Raw genomic sequence first — 20,841 nt, 5'->3', positions numbered from 1 at the left:
TATTGTATTGTGGTAAGAACACAATATGAGATCTATCCTCTGAAATATTTGAGTACACAATGCAGTCATTGTTGACCACAGGCACAGTGATGCCCAGCACATCTCCAGAACTTATTTATCTTGCTTAACTCACTTTATGCCACTCATTAGTTCATTAGATTTTAAGTATTGAGAAAAAGCTCAATTAAGAGGACAACAGATCTTTCACCACTCATCAGATTTTATCTCTTGGATCCAGGAAGCAATACTATTTTCACAGCATTTTTTTTTTCCTATTTCTGGGTTTAAAAAGGAAGATTTTAAATAAACAAGGAACTCTTGCCTCCCACTTTCTTGCCCAGCTCCACAGAATGGTTTTCCTTGTTAGGTAAATCCAACATGACTCACAGCACTGAGCAAGAACAGCCCTAATTCAGACACAGAGATAAATGTCCATTAACACAGCTCAGCATGAATGAGAAGGCTATCAAGCCAGCCCAAAGTCTGGGACGCAGTCAAAGGAAAGATTTCAAAAGCCGGTCTTAGCATTTCAACTTTGGATTTTTAAAAAACTCTCTTGGGGAAGTCTAAACAATTGTCAAGAATATTATATTGGCTAATCTTTCTTTGTAAAGATTTACATGCTGCCAGAAAGAATATATTTCATTAGAAAGATGGGACAAAGTTCTAACAAAGTATTCAACAAAGGTTTAACAAAGCTTGTCCTATTCAGTAAATTCAAATAAGACAGGTATTATTCTCTCCTGTGAACTAGGAAAACTATTTGTTTACAAATATGGAAATCCTCAAGATGGAATATTTAAAAATTTATGTAATGTTGGTTTATAAATCTTTAACTGGAAAACACTGCTAAATGTTTTATGTGCCAAAGGGACTTCTTAGGTTAAAAATCACTTACAGGTAAATGAATACTTTCTCCCTAAATACGATATTAATGTTATTTTCCAACAATTCTAACTTTGACTCTGAAACTATCAATGGGAGGAATGCAGAGCCCTGAGATGTATTATGCATATAAAGCTCCCAAAAGTCATTTCCAAGTTATTTTTATTCTGGTCTCAAAGTTCTATCTACAAACTAGGCAATGTAATACATTTTCATCTAAATGAATAAAGTGGAAAAAATCTTATATCACTTAGCTCAGCTTGCTTCTTGGAACAATAAATTTCTTTTGTAAATCTCATATATACATTCTCATGTACAGACTATCTCTCTAAAACCAACAGACAACAGACATCTATTTTCTCTTGCTTTTTATAACCCTTCTTGTCCTAATGAAATGTGCCTGGAATGAACTAAGCTGCTGGTTTCTCTGAAACTTAACAACTTGAACGATGCATATTGCCTAGATATATGCATTTCAGGTTTAGAAAACACATAACTTGTTAAAAAATGCAATGTAAAATCTAAATTACACATATAATAAAATCATCTCATATAATTCATCCTTCTAAAGTTGCAAAATCTCCTCTCTACTAGATTCATTTAAAAACTGGGTAACTTGGAAACTCTACTGATTCAGACTGCTTTAATTTTGTTAAACATTTTTTAAAAAGAAAATTAGAAAAGTAATGAAGACTTACTGCAAACTGTTTAACAAATACAGAAAAGTACAAAGGTAAAAACAAAGCCTACTTCAAACTTAGGAGCAAACCTGTCCTGAGCTTCTATTCCAATGACGTTTAGGAGTAAAGATAAATTCTAAAATTCTCCAGTCATCTCACCAAACCTGGAGCCTCACAGCAACAATCACCGTCTCAAGATTTGTCCATCTCGATGAAAGAGGGCAATGACTTTTCAAGCTTTTTGTTATAAGTTCAAAGCCAAAACCACTCTGCTAGTTTGAATGTTTCATAACTGTTGCTTCTTGTGTAGATAAATTACTCTTTCCTAGAAGGGCCACATTCTGAGTTCAGCCAAATGGATTAATTTAATGTCTTAATAAAATAATTAAAATTGACTGTACAACAGGGAATTTTATTCTAACTGGAACACACCGCTAGGATCAATGATTTTAAGTCATGACACTTACCTTGACTGGTCATACATATGATTTGTTTATCAATCAGTTTGCTTCCACTTAAATCTAACCTTTAGAGTGCTGGTAAAATTTCATACTCTGACACAAGCCTCATGTTGCTTTTTCCAGGAAAAAAAAATACTAAGTCACTTTCCTGCTGAAAAACTACTCAGTGTGGAAAACTTGCAGCCTGCCCTTTCTTTTGACTACTGGATCAACTCTACATCATTTTAAAGGCAGTCATGCACACAAGCCAAGATGCTTCTGAATTTCATTTGATATTCGTACAGCACGCAAGCCAGGATGCTTCTGAATTTCACCTGATATTCACAGAGTGGTGACAGTCATGTAACTAACTACAATAAGAACTTTGTTCCATTCAGTAGGTTCAATTTTATATATATAAGAAAAGTGTCGGTCTGCCTGGATGTCAGGTGAAGCCAGGACAGGTAAGATGCTACCAAAGCATCTAGAAGGGCTTCCCCTTTTTCTCACCTCCCCCAACCAATTCCTACCCATTTCCCTGCACCTGCATCTATAACTTTATTTTCTGACTCCCCTCCTGGGATAAGGATGAAATATTGTTGCTCCTATCTAAAAGCAACCTTTCCATTGACACTTGGTATTCCAATATTCTCCCTTTCCCAAGGATTTTGCTCCTAATATTATCTCCTCTTTCCTGAGTCACCAATTTCTCCTTTTATCATGTCATCAGCTCTCACACACATTCTAGAGCTTCTCAAACTCTGTGGTTAAAGGACCAGCACTGTTGTTGTTTTAAATTTTAACCTGTCACTAATGCCTTTTAAACATACAATAAAAATGAATGCTTGAGAGATAATCATGAACTTGGATGTTTCAGCAATGCCAAACCGTTATAAAGGTTTCCTCTTCACTTCCGTGCTCATCTCATTCTGTATTTTTTTTTTTTTTTTTGCATTTTAGGTTTTGGGGTACATGTGAAGAACATGCAAGATTGTTGCATAGGTACACATGTGGCAAAACCATTCAGGACATAGGCGTAGGCAAGGACTTCATGACCAAAACACCAAAAGCATTGGCAACAAAAGCCAAAATAGACAAATGGGACCTAATCAAATTCTACAGCTTCTGCACAGCAAAAGAAACAGTCATTAGAGTGAATCGGCAACCAACAGAATGGGAAAAAATGTGTGCAGTCTACCCACCTGACAAAGGGCTGATGTCCAGAATCTACAAAGAACTAAAACAGATTTACAAGAAAAAAATAAACAAGCCCATTCAAAAGTGAGCGAAGGATATGAACAGACACTTTACAAAAAAAGACATACATGAGGCCAATAAACATATGAAAAAATGCCCATTATCACTGGTCATTAGAGAAACGCAAATCAAAACTGCACTGAGGTACCATCTCATTCTGTATTTTAACAAACATTTTACTGCCTGGCAGATGGACTGCAGTTCAAGCAGCCCTGCTCTGGACTAGTCTCCCACTTTTAAAAACTCATTCCTTCACCTGCAAGCAAACCCCAACCTCCAGGCCTGTTTCTCTGATTCACTTAACAGCAACACTTCTTGGAAAACCTGTCATTAGTTACTTCCTCCATTTCCTCACCTATCTCTTTAACTTCCTTCTTACTCAACCCACTCCAACTAAGCTTCCTACCCCACAACTCTACTGAAACTACTCATGCTAAGTTTCCAACAATCGATGTATTGCTAAGTCCAGGGCTTATGCTGAGCCAGCATATCCTGGTCCATTTCTAACTGGTATTAAAATAATGAAACACTTTTAGGCTAGTTGGTAAATAGTCCCCTTCCCTTTTCTTTCTATTCCCTTCCCAGACAGTATCACCAAATCCCACTTATCAGCTGAAAGTCTTGATCTCTCCCCTGAGCTTCAGACCAACACAACCAATCTCCACTTGTATGTTTGATAAGTACCTCTAATGTAATATGTGCCAAACAGAACCCGGATCCCCCCTCATCCTGGGGCTTCCCTATATCTATGACTGACTAATATTCAATTTGCTCAAGCTAAAAATCAAAACCCAAGAATTATCCAGTTCTTCACTTTCCTCCATGCCCACATTAGCCCTGTGTAAACACTGTCAGCTGTACCTCCAAACACATCCTCAATCCTTCCACTTTTCCCATCTTGGTTCTGGTTATTATCTCTTACTTAAGTTCTATCACCTTAGCCTCCAAACTGGTCTCCCTGTTTCCATACTTGCCACCTAGCTTCTTTTCCATATAGTAGTTTGAGAAATCGTACAAAAACGTAAATCAGATTATATCTCTTCCCCTCTTAAAATCCTTCAACAGCTTCCCAAAACTCCTAGAATAAATCCCAAACTCTAGCTGGCCTGAAGGTCCTACCTCTCAGCTTCTACCTACCCTTCCAAGTCCATGTCAGTTCACTTCCGTCCTCCACTGTGATCCTGACTTGGAGCCTTTGCATTCACTGTTTCTTCTGCCTGGAGGGCTCGCTTATTTGGGGTCTGCCTGCCTCCTCCAGATGTAGGCTCCTTCAGAGGGGAGCCTTTGTTATCCCTCCCCAGTAAGCAAAGGAGTTTCTGACACGGTAGATGGTCAAGAGATGAAAATGATGATTGGAAGATTATGACAGGGGAGCCTGAATCCTATGAGATACACACATACCTGCACATGCATGCTCATGCACAAGGTTTGTAGAAACAGCTACTAGAAAAATGTAGATATTCTTTAACATTTTCCTCTTAACTTAATAGATACTAATTAAATGTTATCATCTAAAACTACAGGAAATCAACTAAATTAAAAACCAACCCCCCCACCCCCAACAAAACCCAAAAATGTAAGGCCTTGCAGCACCAGGTTCGAAGGCTGTGAAACTGTAAAATCTGAGAGAAAGGACCCCTGAACACTATCTGCAGGACCCACCCAGTCTCCTAGCCCCTGTGGGTAGAAGGCACTTGGCACCGCGCTTTACTCTAGGGACACTGATAGACAATGCACCGCTTCCTTAATTCCTTCCATGAACTATTGTCTCCTTTATGTTTCACTTTCTTGTTACACTTTTCTTTCTTTTCTTATTTACCCATTCCAGAAAATAATGACAAAGACCTTACTCTAATTATTTTAACTCAGACTTTCTTGTACCTTAAATCCAGATCTAGCTTTGATTTTTCTCTTCAGGCAGTAAGACTTCTGAGTTTGGAGTCTACTAACTGACTCCATGGTAGGAAATGCAGCGCAAAGCCCTTTCTTGGTTCATTCTGATGTTCTGCCTTTAAATACTCAATCCTAGAAATCATTTTGATGAGAATGACTAAACCAAACAAACTCTACACTGAGGTCCATACTTGAGAAATGTGAGTGCTGTAGTGCTTTTTACTTGGTGATTTTTGTCAGTAGTGGGTTTTGGAAATATAAACTTGTGAAAAGGAGGAAAACATTAAAACAAGTCTGTCTTTTCAAGGTCTTAAGAGATTTGCTTAGTTCTCTGCTTAAAATGATCTGCCAATGATCCTCTAAAAGGTTCAGTTAGTCTGTGAATGTAATGTGTTAGGTTTCCTTAAGAAACGTGAATTCTTGCTCGGCTTACCATACTTTATTTAAAGAGGCTGAGCTGGTACTATTTAGAGAATGAAGAGCTCAGTGACCTAAATCTTAGTTCTGCCCCTAATGCCTCCTCTGGCCTTAGTTTACATTACTTTTCCTATCAAAGACCCAGATTTCTCAGCTATGAAATTAAGAGGTTGGTACAAATCGGTGTTCTCAGAATGTAGTTCATGAACCCCAGAGGGTCCCTGAGACCCTGCGCATGGGGTCTAGGTCCATGAGGCCAAAATTCCTTTCATAATACAAAGATGTTAACTGCCTTTCCACTGCACTGCTCTCTACATTGATGGTGCTAGAATAACGGTGGGTAAAGTTGCTGGTGCTTTAGCATGATTCAAAGCAGTGGCACCACATTGTATTTTTCATTGCTGTGAATTTGCAGTTAAAAAATTATGAATTTTATTAAATCTTGAGTCTTTTGATATTCTGTATGACAAAGTAGGAAGTACACATAAAGTACACAGAAGTTAGCAACAGGAAACTGAAAAAGTTCAACTAAATCTTGAATTCATTCTGCAGAGCTGAGTGTGGGCATGTAAGTAGAACGTGACTGTCCAACAGTGCAGAATGCACCATGTGAGACATGTGTCGCTAAAGAATACTCTATGAAACTTTGAAAAATTTCTAGGAAACAAGGTTCTTTTTAAAGAAATTTAATGTCTCACACTTTGAAAGTACTTCATTTACCTATAACAGTAACATCACAGTAAGTTTTTTAAGTGGTAAAAAAGTATCACTGACAATTGTGAAATAGGCTTGATTCGCTTCTTTAGTATTAAGAATTCTTTCTGTAAAAAAAAATCTTTAAAATCTTTACTACTACTGTTAGTAAAAAAAACTTATAAATTGAAAATAAATAATTTTAATGAGTTATTAAAAAGATATAATAATAAAATTCCATAAAAACATCAACAGGAAAGAATTGTGCATATACTTATGTAGGGAGATATTTTCTTTAACAGAAGAAGAAAAGACATTCAGAAGATTATACAATCAAACGGCATGGAGAGTAAAACCACAGTCAGTGTTTTGCCCAAATAGGATAAATCTTACTTTTGAGTTCAAACTGGCACTTTAATAACTATGTTTATATCTATTACTATGCTATAATCTATCTAAGATTATTTAGTTTTTAAAATATCTAATATATTCACACAGTTCCAAAAATCAAAAAGTGTAAAATATCTCCCTGTATACCACCTGCTCAGTCCCCTTCCACAAAAAGGCAACTGCTACATGAATGTATTGTTAATCATTTTGGAGATTATTTTTTAATGCATATAAGCATTAAACCATTTTACAATATTAAATTAACATTTAATAATGCCTCTCCCTCTACAGGAGATTGCAATTCCTCATCAGTAACGGAACAAGGCTTAATAGATTACACGGGTGTTCCAATAACAGAAGCAGGTTTCCAAACGTGGGTGATAAGAAACTTCTGTGAATTAAAAGAACTTATTCTAACCCAATGCAAAGAAACTAAGAACCTTGAAAAAAGGTTTGACGAAATGTTAATGAGAATGGACAATTTAGAGAAGAATATAAGTGAATTGATGGAGCTGAAAAACACAACACGAGAACTTCGCGAAGCATGCACAAGTTTAAACAGTCGAATTGATCAAGCAGAAGGAAGGATATCAGAAGTCGAGGACCAGCTCAGTGAAATGAAACGAGAAGACAAGAATGCAGAAAAAAGGATGAAAAGGAATGAGCAAAGTCTCCAGGAAATATGGGACTATGTGAAAAGACCTAATTTACGTTTGATAGGTGTACCTGAATGTGATGAAGAGAATGAATCCAAGTTGGAAAATACTCTTCAGGATATCATTCAGGAAAATTTTCCCAACCTGGCAAGGCAGGGTAATATTCAACTCCAGGTAATACAGAGAACACCACAAAGATATTCTTCAAGAAGACCAACCCCAAGGCACATAATTGCCAGATTTATTAGGGTTGAAATGAAGGAGAAAATACTAAGGGCAGCTAGAGAGAAAGTTCAGGTTACCCATAAAGGGAAACCTATCAGACTTACAGCAGATCTCTCAGCAGAAACCCTACAAGCCAGAAAAGAGTGGGGACCAATATTTAACATCCTTAAAGAAAAGAACTTTCAACCCAGAATTTCATATCCAGCCAAACTAAGCTTTATGTGCGAAGGAAAAATTAAATCTTTTGCGAACAAACAAGTACTTAGAGAGTTCACCACCACCAGGCCTGCTTTACAAGAGCTTCTGAAAGAAGCACTATACATATAAAGGAACAACCAATATTAGCCTTTCCAAAAATATATCAAAAAGCAAAGAACTTTAACACAATAAAAAATTCACATCAACTAATGGGCAAAACAGCCAGCTAGCATCAAATGCTGGTATTAAACTTATATATATTTTAATTGGATAAAAAGCCAAAACCCATCGGTATGCTGCATCCGGGCCCATCTTACATGAAACAATACACAAAGACTCAGAGAGAAGGAGGAAGATTTACCAATTGAACAGAGAGTAAAAATAAACTAATAAACAAAAAGCAGGAGATGCAATTCTCACCTCTGATAAAGTAGACTTTAAAGCAACAAAGATCAAAAGAGGCGAGGAATGACATTACGTAATGGCAAAAGGATCAATGCAACAAGAAGAGCTAACGATTCTATAGATCAACGAGATAGAAAATTAACAAGGATATTCAAAACTTGAACTCAGACCCGGAACAAGTAAACTTAATAAATATTTATAGTACTCTCCACTTCAAATACACAAAACATACATTACCACCTCACACCTATTCCAAAGGTGACTATATAATTGGAAGTAAATCACTCCTCAGTAATCGCATAGCATTTCATAGGTTTAAATTAAATATTGGTTGGCTGTTTGTTTGTTATCTTCTTCCCTTATTCCTTCCTGACTACATCATTAAGTATAATTATCAGTATAAAAGAGGTTTTCAATACCCATTACTAAATTGCATTCTAGCCTGGGCAAGAAAGCAATACTCCCATTCTCTCTCCCTCTTTCTTTTCCTTCTCCCTCCTCCCCATTCTCTCTCTCTCTCTTTCTCTTCCTTTTTTCTCCTTCCTATTCTCTCTCTCTCTTTAAAAAAAAAAAAAAAAAAAAAAAATAACTATAGCAAAAAAAAAAAAAAAAAAAAAAAGAAAAACCATGTTTATTAAACTCATCTGCTATTGTATGCTACTTTGTGTTTCTTTGTTTTTGCATCTTTGTTTATACAGATTTTGTTTCCCTAAGTAGCCCAAATATTTGAGGGTAGTCCTACTATTGACTTTTGAATCTCCAGCAATTAGTATGGTGCCTACACGTAATGTGCTACGTATGAAATTTTTTTCTACTGCTTTTAGTTTTTTGCACAACCTACCCTATGGAAAAAAATTAAACACATCCTCTTTAAAAAAAAAAAAAAAATAATAATAATAATAATAATAATAATTTAAAATTATTTAATAATATTTAATTTAATAATATTTTAAATTAATTTTAATTGAATATATTATCAATATGACCTAATATATTTAATATCGATATATAACTCATTTAATATGTTTGGAGCTCCTTCTGTGGCTATACACAGAGCTTTTCTTTGTTCTGTTATATACCATTGGAGGGTTTCACTGTATAACTGTACCTAAATTTACTGAACTGGTCAACTACTGAAGAACATTTAGGTTGTTTCCAATCTTTTCCTATTAAGCAATGCTTAGAGCAATAACTCTGTACAAATGGCATTTTGCATGTAGGTAAGGATATCTCTGGGGCAAGTCTCTAGAAAGAAGAGCTTTACAAAGAAAAGAGCTGAGTCAAACTGTGTAAACATTTTGTATTTTTCATAGGTATTTTCAAATTGCTACCCCATAATGCTATACCAATTTATAGAATGTAGGATAGTGTCTGGTTTCCCCACATCTTTGACAAAACCTTTTGGATTTCTGCCAATTTGACAAGCAAAAAGTGGTATCTCCATGTGGTTTTAATTCACATTTTTCTTTTGTAAATGAGGTTGAGTGTATTTTCTTATTTTTAAGAGCTAATGATTTTCCTTTTTTGGTGAACTGCCTGTCAAATCCTTTGCTTATTTGTCTATCTGATTGTAGGTCTTTTAAAAGAGATTTCCAGGAGTACCTTATATATATGTGACATTAACCTTTAGTGATACAAGTTGTAAATATTTCCCCCATTTATAATTTGCCTTTGGCTTTTCTTCTCAGCCTGAGGTGTTGAAGTTCAGGACTACTACAAATACATTTAAAAAACACATAAAATTTTCTTTCTTTCTCAATCTAAAGTGCTGATGTAGGTGATCCAGATGAGGCCTACACTGAACAATGTTATAGAAAATGGAAAAAGAGCTGGAGCATTTCTTTCTAGTCCCATCTCTCTTCCATACCTATGTTTATGTGTGCGCATATAAAAATAAAGCATGAAGTGGACATACCCTTTTTTTGACTTATTTTATTGTATTTCCCATTTAATAATCACGTAATGGCTGCATGGTATTTTGCATTTAAATGCACCATACTGTAATCCTTCTCCTGGAAGTGTAGGCTTATTTCTAGTTTTTTTAGTAGTATATACAACACTAGAATGAACAACTTTTTGGTTAAATCTTTGTTCATATTCTTTAATTATTTATGTATAAAAATTACTAAAGTTATAATTACTGGGTCAATTGGTCTGAGGGTTGAAATTCAGAGTAGTACTGCAATGCTGCCCTGTAGAAATGTTGTACCAATTCACAGTCCCACCAGGGGGACCAATTCCATACAATGCTTTACAGTGCTGTATTAATATTTTCCAATAATACACAATAAGGAGTATTTTATTATTAATTCATTTGGCATTCTGAACATTATTTTAATATATTTATTGGCCATTTACATTTCTTCTTCTGAGAATTATATGTTTTGTTCTTTGTCCATTTTTTAAAGCATGTGAAAAGTGATTACTATATTAGAGGTATCAATTCTTTGTCTACTTGATTTGTTGCCCCAAATGTCTCTATCTAGTTTGTTTGACTTTTAATTTTGTGTCATTTAAAAAGAAGTGAAGATGTACAGAGTAAAATCTATTTCTTTATTTTCTACTGATCCTTCCCTACTCCAAGAATATGAATTCTAAATTTTGTTCTAGAACTTCTTTGTTCCTTCAGTTTTACATTTAAATGTTTATTATTTATGTAATAATTTAACTCTCCATATGGAAATGCAAAGCCTCATCAATTTCAACTCATGTTTGCTTTTTTCTGTTATTAGCCTAAATTTTAATTGCGTGTGGTTTTAAAGTACTACATCTTGAATATATTCATTAATTCTCTTATTTTTAAATTCATTAACTGATGAATGTTTTTCTTTATTATTTTCTTCCTTCTGCTTTCTTTTGAGGTACTTCCAGACTTTCTATTATATACCACTAAAACTATGCCCAAACCCATCCTGTACTTTCTTAATTGCTGTCCTTTGTCAAAAAATAACTTTTGAGATAAATGTTTAGGTCTTTGATTTTCTTTCTTTCTCCCTTCTTATAATGAAAGCGCTTAAGGCATTTTTTCCAAGTAAGATGTTGGCCTCATCTTGTCAGTTTTGATACATAATATTCCCAGTTATTTCTGAAAAGACCTATAAATGTAGTTTTGATGTCCTTTTAATTCAAGTGTCATTTAGAAAGTATTCTGAAAATGTTGGCTTTTAAAAGTGGTTAGCTTTTTAAAATTTTATTCTTGCTATTAATGTCTATTTTTATTGCACTGAGGTCTGAGAATGTAGCCTTTATAATTTCCTTTTACAATTAAAGAATTTTTTTCTTAATCTTTCAGAAACCAAAGAAGAATAATTTTTATATTATCTTCAACTCTTTCCCCCTAGACACTGGGCTGGAAGATCTGATTACATATAAGAAATGAAGGAATATACGCTAAAACTTCCATTAAAAAATAAAAATATTACCTGAAACATATCCGTATCTTTATCGTGTGTGTACTCCACCACCACAGTCTGATTCCTTGACAAAGTATAGGATATGCTGTGTTGACCTTTGCAGCTGATAGCCTAATAATAAAATTTAAAAAAATCAATTAAAATTACATTTCAACAACTTATGGGTTCTATTTGTAGTTATGAGCCATCACTCTACCAGCAAAGCCCAGCATAAGCCAGCATTTTCTAAACAGTCAGCGTTTTTCCGTATGCTCTATTCCTTGAATCACAGACAAGCCAAGAGACACAATTCTGGTTTTCATCAAATATTCTGTCTTAAAGTGAACAATATTTTACTTAAATCAAAGTTTATTTACTAGTTTGCAAGACTTGATTCAATCACAGTCTTAGAAAAACACATACTTTCTCCATATTACCTAAACTCTGTAATAGAATTTTTAGACTAATATAGCAATTTATTTCAAACTTTTTAAGATTTCACACAACAGGTAAGTCACATATTATTATTTTTCCTAGGTGACAGAGATTATCAGCATAATAAAAGAATCACTGGAAAAACCATCAATGTTCTAATTAAGATTCCAGTATAATAATATACCATGCTAGCCAATGATAACCATATTTATATTCTGTTCTACATCTCACTTGTATAAGCAACTGGTATGTCAGATACTTACTTTATTAATAAGATAGCTAGTAATTTTATTTTTTTTTCATTTTTAGACTAGGAAAAGCTAATATTCTTTTTCAAATAACCTACGAATAATATGATATCATTCTTATTTTGTCCATAGTGATATGTTTGAACAAATCCTCAGTACAGTCACATACTTTTAATATTTCGAAATTAACAAAGAAATTGATTTAAAGTGGACTCCAAATTATTTCAATTACATTATATTCATTGTACTTTTTCAATCTTTTACATTAAGTAAAATTTTAATAAGCTTTTCTATTGCACATTTATTGAATGATGACATTCTATGAAGACCATACAGTGGACTTCACTTAGAAGTAACTGGACATACATAGCATGTTAATGAAAATGTACTCAACATTTATATTCGACTAATATAACTGCTTACAGCAATAAAGAGTAAAACATTCCAAATCAACTTTGAAGTTAGCCTGGTTAATCTCATGATTATTTAATAATCTGCCCTGAGGAATTTCATGATTGAGTTGATGTTTTATTTTACATGCTTCATTAAGATAATACTTCTTTAACATGCTCAGGAATCTAAAAAATACTTCTTAAAGTACTCAACACTACTAACAGACATTGTCTTAAATTTTCATTAGTCTGAATCAGATAAATTCACTGATAGTGACTTTTTTTGAAAGCCAAATTTATAAAGAACTATTTTCAATTTAAGTAGATGTAATTTGTATGTTAATTAACTTGACTGTGGTAATCATTTCACAATGTGTATGCACAGCAAATCATCATGTTGCACACCTTGAATATATACAAGTTTTCTTGTCAATTATACCTCAATGAAACTAAAAATTTGTAAAAAGTGGATGTTTATCTTTATTGTCTGAAAAAACCTACTTTAAGAGAAATAGTTTACTAAACTTATAAAACTAATAATCAGGAGTTGATTATAAAATAATTTTGGGGTTTTCTAAAAAGTATCTATTGCATTTTAAATGGATTCAATTTACAAATATATCAACTCCAACACTACTTTCTTAGCATATACATATTACATAAAATGTCTACAGTACACAAGGAGTTAACAAGTGCAGTAATGGGAAATAATTTTAAAGGTTATACATGTTTGTACAATGGCAACTTTTTAAGTATGATGTTTCTCAAACTTCCACTCCATTTTACTGAATTGGAATGGTTACCTGAACCTGGAGATGTCTGGGGAACAGCCCTTAAATGAAGTCATGCTTAAAACAGCTTAAACTATAAATTTTGTTTTTTATTCCCTAACATATTTGCTAGTTTGAATCTTGAAGCATTTCTCCCAAATCTGCTAGGAAGTCATTGTCTCATGAAGACTCGCTCTGCTCACCTGAGGCCTAGCACAGCTGTGAACAGGGTGCCCTGGAGTAGTGGTCTCCAACCTTTTTTGTACCAGAGACTGGTTTAGTGGAAGACAATTTTTCCATGGACTGGATGGGGGATGGTTTGGGGATGATTCAAGCACATTACATTTATTGTGTACTTTATTTCTATTATTATTACATTGTAATATATAATTAAATAATTATACAACTCACTATAATATAGACTCAGTGGAGCCCTGAGCTTGTCTTCCTGCAACCAGGTGGTCCCCTGTGGGGGTGATTGGAGACACTGACAGATCATCAGGCATTAGATTTTTTTAAGGAGTGCACAACCTAGATCCCTCACATGCACAGTTCACAATAGGGTTCATGTTCCTATGAGACTCTAATGCCACTGCTGATCTGACAGGAGGTGGAGCTCAGGCCATAATGTTGTAATGTAAGTAATGGGGAGCAGCTGTAAATACAGATGAAGCTTCCCCTGCTCACCTGCCACTCACCTCCTGCTGTGCGGCCCAGTTCCTAACAGGCCACAGAACACTACTGGTCCCTGGCCCAGGGGCTGGGGTTTGGAGATTCCTGCCCTAGAGATACTTCCTCACCACTTTAGAAAACTCCAGAAACAGCCATTTTATAGGACCCAAGTTGTTACTGTACACAAATTCTGTTAAGGTGTTTCATCATAAAAACATTCTTGTGACCCAAACTATAAGACTATGTAACAAGTGAAAAAGGGTATTTATAGCAAAAGCATCACTTTACTTGGAAACTGCCCACGGTAAAGAGGAGTCTTGCCCAAGGCCCCAAAATGGAAAGAAAATACTGATGAAGGATGCCTTGAACGTTGATCCCATTCAAAAAAAAATTATGATTTCAAACTTCTGCCATGTTTTTATGCTGCTTTACACAAATGGCCAGGGTTAGGATAGGGGAATGCTCTTGAGTTAGGAAAATGCTTTTTCTATGTCTTTTATATTAAAAAACTTCAGCCAAGCGCTGTGGTTTGGAGGCCTTGGGATTTGGGGAAGATAGGAAAGTGGGAGACTGTAGGGAGAAACAAATCCCATGAAGGTGGGGAATGTCTCTGGGGCAGCACGTGATGTACACTCTACAGCATGGGTGGCTGAGGAACTTTGGAATTAGTGTGACAGTCACCTCGAAGTCACTTCCAGTTCTGGCAAGGATTTCCTTCTGGTAATGCTAAGCCAGGAGAGGGGCACTGCCTCTACAAGAGCCCTGAGTACTGGTACCCAGAGGTCCAATAGGCTGCATCTATGGGAAGCAGAAATGTGGGCTGAGCTGCCTGAAAAGACGAGACTGAAGCCAGGACTGGGATTTGGAGTGAAAGGTGGCAGTAAAAACCAGGGCGCCTAAGGTCACCACCAGGATCATCCTCAATAAATGAGGAAATGTAGACTTCCTTCCATTACATGAATTAGGGCTCACACGACCTTGTTTCCATACATTAAGTCGAGAATAGAGTCAGATTTAGGTGGCTGGGGGAAGTTAAAGAAGAGTTTAAGCCTGAGATCAAATTTCACTTTCTTTCTTGGGTCACGTCTTACAGAAAAGTCTGCAAGTACATACGGCATTGAACTTTTTGTTACAAGTATCAATTGTTCAATTTTTTTTTTTTTGAGACAGAGTCTCATTCCGTCACCAGGGTGGAGTGCAGTGGCATGATCTCAGCTCACTGCAACCTCCGACTCCCTGGTTCAAGCGATTCTCCTGCCTCAGCCTCCCGAGTAGCTGGGACTACAGGTGTGTACCACTATGCCCAGCTAATTTTTGTATTTTTTTTTAGTAGAGATGTGGTTTCACCATGTTGGCCAGGAGGGTCTCAATCTCTTGACCTGGTGATCCACCTGCCTCGGCTGGGATTACAGGAGTGAACCACCGCATCTGGCCCAATTGTTCAATATTTTTTAACATTTAAAATATGACTTTCAGAAATACAGCTTCTAGGATATTACAGATTCACTGACTTGAGTCAATCATTTCCAGTATTTTGGAAATAAAAGTTTCCCCAAGGCACCAAGTTGTTTTAGAATCTATTTCCAAAATATCAGAAAATAGAGTAGATAGGGCCTTTTCCTGGCATTCACTGTAACTTAATTCAAACACAATTACTGTAACATAATGCTGTGATCTTACTACATCAACACAAATTTAGAAAGCTCTTTAACACTGTGAAGAAAACCAGCCCAAGCAGCTTGTTGTGTAGACCAGGGGTCCCAGGCCACAGAGTAGGAGGTGAGTGGCGGGCGAGGAAAGGAAGCTTCATCTGTATTTACAGCTGCTCCCCATCCCCATCGCTCACATTACCACCTGAGCTCCTCCTGTTAAATCAGCAGCGATATTAGGTTCTCACAGGAGCATGAATCCCATTGTGAACTGCACATGTGAGGGATCTACACTGTGTACTCCTTATGACAATCTAATGCCTGATGATCTGTCACTGTCTCCCATCATTCTCAGATGGGACCATCTAGTTGCAAGAAAACAAGGTCAAGGCTCCACTGATTCTACATTATGGCGAGTCATTAATTATTAAATATATACTACAATGTAACAATAATGGAAATAAAATACGCAATAAATGTAATGTGCTTGAATCATCCTGAATCCATGCCCCTCCCCGGTCCATGGAGAAATTGTTTTTCATAAAACTGGTCCCTGGTGCCAAAATTGGTTGGGGGTTGCTGGTATATAGACAATAATGATTTCCTATAACCACTTCTCTATTGTGCTGCTGTGATGAGAAGGCAGGTCGTGATTCTGTTCTCGTAACCCTGCATGTGCCTTCAAGGCACATTCAGTCTTATCTATTTTTCCATCCCCAGCACCAAAAGTGTGGCAGGCATTCAATGAATGTTGAATGAATGAATGAATGAACAAATGAATGAACTGCTACAGATACAAGATGAGATTTACAGTTTCTTTCTTCAGGTCTTTCCCTTACTTTCCCTACTTCTCACTAGCAAAGATACCAGTAATGACACTCTCAGCTCAAATGTTTTGAGTCTATAAAAACCACTTTATTACAGGTATAAATGTTACCAGGTTAAAATGTAACTGGGCAATTACAGATAAACAGATGAAAGAATTTCAGCTTTATCCAGCTGAAGAAATTAAGCCTTACTTTGCAATCCTAGATGCCGAGACCAGATGTGAGCCAAGGCATTTTCTTCTCAGCTAAGGGTCTGTATTTTCTTAGTGCTATGCTGCTTGTGTCACAGGCTCAGCTCAGCCAGCCTTTGCCATTCAGGGATGACAACAGTTAGAACTGGCTGTCCTGCTTCAACTTACAACTAAAAACTAATGTTAGGGAATTCTGTGAGTCCCCAGACTCTAAAACAAACATGGTTCATATATCTAGAGAATTTTCTTCCTCTTATAAACCCATATACACACACAAAGGCATTCATATAATATGTAATGATAACAAGGCAATCTGCAAGATGCATAATGGGCTAACATGTCTTAATATTAGGCAGCCAAAGAATTTTCATCCAAATTTTTAAGTATGAGGGAAATAATTAAATCTTTTATTGGTTAAGAAGTAGTGTTAGCTATCAATCACAAAGTGAAAGCCAACAGAGAAACTAACATGTATCTAGAAAACATTAATTTACTATAGTTATGATTCAGCCCATTTAATTCAAGCTCTGTAAGGCTGCTAAGTGAGCCTTTATCAACTGTGTGGAGAGAGAAAACAGGATTCAAAACTGTGGCAGACACCGTTGGTTGCCTACCTAATGTTTTTCTCCCTGCTCACCGAGCTGGCTTCCCGTGAAAAAGCCTGACTCTCCTCTGAGGCTAGCGCATGGAAATGTGATCCATTCCCAGCCAGTGGGACTTAAGAGAGATCTGGTGTGGAGCTCCTGGGGATAAGAGACACCAAGACAGACTCCTTCCCTTCTCTGTCACTGAAATACGACATGATGTTTGGAGCTGAAGTAGACCATCTTGCAATGTGAGAGGAAGGTCAAAAGACTCTCACAGAAGTTGGCTGAAAGCCCTGACATCTTTGAAATGCTGAATCAAACATGGAACTACCTATCCCCCGACTTCTGGAATACAAGTAAGGGTTTTAGGCTGCTTTTGGTTAGGCATTTTGTCACCTGCAGTATACAGCATCATTAGATGGTTTGGTTCAAACATTTTCTCCTTCTGGGTTTCCTATTTCAGTCAATAGCACAACAGTCACTCACACTTCAAAGCTTCACACACCTAGGCCCTCTCTTGCCACTGTTGTTCACATACAGTTAGCATTATTACCATCATAATTAATCCAATAGGGAGTCAAAGCCGGGCTCACTGATTTCACCGTATTAAAGCAAAAATCAAAACACAAAACAATGTATAATGTTTCACTTTTTCTCCTCAAATACAAAGTAGTTGCTGGGTAACCAGTGCCTACAAAACTGATTTACTCCTCAAAGGAATTCTATAATCAGCTGTTTTACAGCGCTTAACTTTCTGTTCTGAAGACACTTCGTGCAATCCTCAGATCATATCATCTGGCATCTGAGCTGGCTTCAGTAGCTTGCTCACTGACCGAGAATGCCGTGGATGTGACACATGGGACTTTGGATACTAGGTCAGGGAAGGCTTGCAACTTCCACCTGCTGCTCTGGGGGTTCCCAGCTGTGGGCAAGAAGCCAGACTATGTATGTGCCACCAGGCTCCAAAGAGCCAAAGCCACAGGGAAAGGGCCTGGAGAATAAAATGCCACATGGGGAGAGGGAGGCCTGGGAGCAGCAAGATGTAGACATGTGAGTGGAGAAGCCACCTTCAGAGTGGATCCTCCAGCTCCAGCTACCCCAGACGTGGACCAGAGTCTGCTACTCAGTGGCACCCTTCTCAGATTCCCAACCCACAAAGTGATGAACAAAACAGAATGGTTTTTGTGAAGTCACTAAATGTTGGTGTAGTTTGCTACACAATAAAAGACAACTGAAACAATCAGTTTACAGGGCCTTCTGGTACCAGAGCACTTTTAAAAAAATCTTACGTGACTCATCCCCCAGCAGCTCACAATTATCTGTGTGTACACCTTACCTACACCCAAGAGCATGGACAGGTGTGTCTACAATGGCAGGCAGCAGTGTCTTTACACAGAGCTGGGTCTGTGTTTCTCATGCGAGTGTTATGTGCTACTGAATGTATGTTAAGAGGCTGTGTTTAGAGCAAATATACATTTTCATTGTCATAATCTCCAGTTGTTAGAAGACTGAGATGTGAAGAACATTTTATATTAATATTTAAAAAGATTATTTATAGACTCATTCATAAAAAGAATCTGTGAATCATTCAAAGTATTGCCAGAGAAGGAAAGGCCACCAAGTATGTGACATGGACATTTTGTAGTCCTTAACATATTTAGAGCAAGAATAGAAGGGATACTAGGAAGGCAGAAGAAGAAAATAACCACGTATGTTAGAAAACATGAAGCCACTTTGCAAACTACATGTATGATGTATACCCAAGAGCTATCCCTTACTAGAGTCTGTCTCATTTAAGGGAATGCAGTGTGCATACGTGTGTGTGTGCACACATGTGTGTATGCACATGTGCACATACTTGTGCATGCTTGCATCCGCATTTCAAATGAAATGAAATTCTTCTTCAAAGGACACTAATTTTTCTATTTTCAAGTCTTCCTTAGTACCAAATGACTCAAGAGTTTAATATCCCTCTTGTCTAGACGTCCTGGAAATTGACTATTATAGAACTGCAGTTATTATTTCTGGGCCACACAATAGTCTGGCTAAATCAAACAAATGTTTTTGGAATGAGCACACCCTGCATAGTCTTCTTTGTGTGTAGATATAATAAGGATTTCTGCCTCTCAAAAGCAGAGGGCCAGAGGCGTGGTGTGGCTTACATGCTGAAGCAACCTTTTCCAGATACCAAGCTGCTCTGAAGAGTTCTGCACCACATAGCTCAACGTGGTGCTCTTCTCTGACGCTGCTCACTGCACCTGCCTTTCAGGTCCCTTCAAAATGCCTGGGAAGAAGGAGCCCCTGGGCTGGATGTGCTCAGGGCTGAGCACACACCTCCTTGCTCTGCCCATGCTCACGTGATCTGCTCACTGTGAAGAAGGCAGAGGTTCTCTAACAGCCTGCCCGATGGGGGCAGTGCTAAGAAACGTCCTGAACACTCTATTGGGACAGCCAGTGACCTCTCTGTCTTCTGGGTTCTACCAAGAAATGTAATGTAAACTTGGTTTTTCAATAGCGTTTTGACTGATGTCACGAACGTGGCATTATTTAATATGACATCATAGACTAAGAATTGGCTCCCCTGCCAATGATGTTGTGTGTTTTAGGCAAGTTTATTTTCAGCCACTTTAACTGTTAAATCTAATTTGTAATTTAATATTTCAGCTCATGATAAAATCTAAATAAATAACTAAAAAAAATGATTACTACAGATAGGACTGAATGAAATTGGAAAAATAACTACATTGACCTCTCACAGTGGTTCTGGTTACAAAACACAACCTTTCTATGACAAGGTGTATTGCTGTAGAAACATTTTAATTGCTACAGGGAAACATAATAATAAAACTGTTTGGGGGCAGGTCTGAATGGGGCCAATGAGTCGAACCTTTGTTGTTCAGAAATAACTTCTGATGTTTATGTTTATGGCAGAAACCTGCACACTTATGAGCAAATGAATGAGTTTAGGTGAGTGTGCAGCAGCCTGGAAATAACTGCTGGATGATTTTACCATCTCGAGTCCTGTACACACTGTGATGTGGCGGTAGACCAGGGTGGCGACTACAGGGTATCAAACAGATAAGGGCATGTACTAATTGTCCCGTGAGGTATGATACTAATTGCATCTGAAATTGCATCACCTCACTGTAATAGCCACTGATATCCAGCAAATGCTTAAACATCGGGCAGAAGAAACATTTATACCACACTGTCTCTCTCAAAGTGACTACCTAGTTTTATTCTGCTGAGCTCAAACTTTACATGTACTTTAGAAAAATAGAATAACCACATGTAGATACTGCAGAGATCAATGTGGACTCTGATGCTGAAAAACAACACAATGGACCAGGTTTGAATCCGAGTTCAGATACTCATCAACTACATCCCCTCTGATCTTTAAGCTACTACCTTTATAATTCATCAATAAAGGGAGTCCATGTCAGTAGCACTGATTTCACTGGATTCAAGCAGAGGAAATGATGTATATAAAAGATGACATTTTCTCTCTTCAAATATGAACCTGTATTTAGAGCAGTTCC

The 20,841-nt window shown here is 36.8% G+C and overlaps 1 protein-coding gene across 1 annotated transcript in view; it reads right to left on the bottom strand.

Annotated features, from left to right (window-relative positions):
- PELI2 (pellino E3 ubiquitin protein ligase family member 2) overlaps positions 1-20,841 on the bottom strand; it is a 177,793-nt gene that overhangs the window by 12,346 nt on the left and 144,606 nt on the right. Inside the window, exon 3 of the mRNA XM_021670828.2 lies at positions 11,562-11,663. Coding sequence (XP_021526503.1) covers positions 11,562-11,663 — 102 coding nt within the window. The remainder of the gene's footprint in view (positions 1-11,561; positions 11,664-20,841) is intronic.

This window comes from Aotus nancymaae, unplaced genomic scaffold (assembly GCF_030222135.1).
Source record: "Aotus nancymaae isolate 86718 unplaced genomic scaffold, 86718_ANA_hifiasm-v0.15.2.pri h1tg000062l, whole genome shotgun sequence".
In the NCBI taxonomy this organism is placed as follows: domain Eukaryota; kingdom Metazoa; phylum Chordata; class Mammalia; order Primates; family Aotidae; genus Aotus; species Aotus nancymaae.
This window is presented reverse-complemented; position numbering and strand designations above follow the sequence as displayed.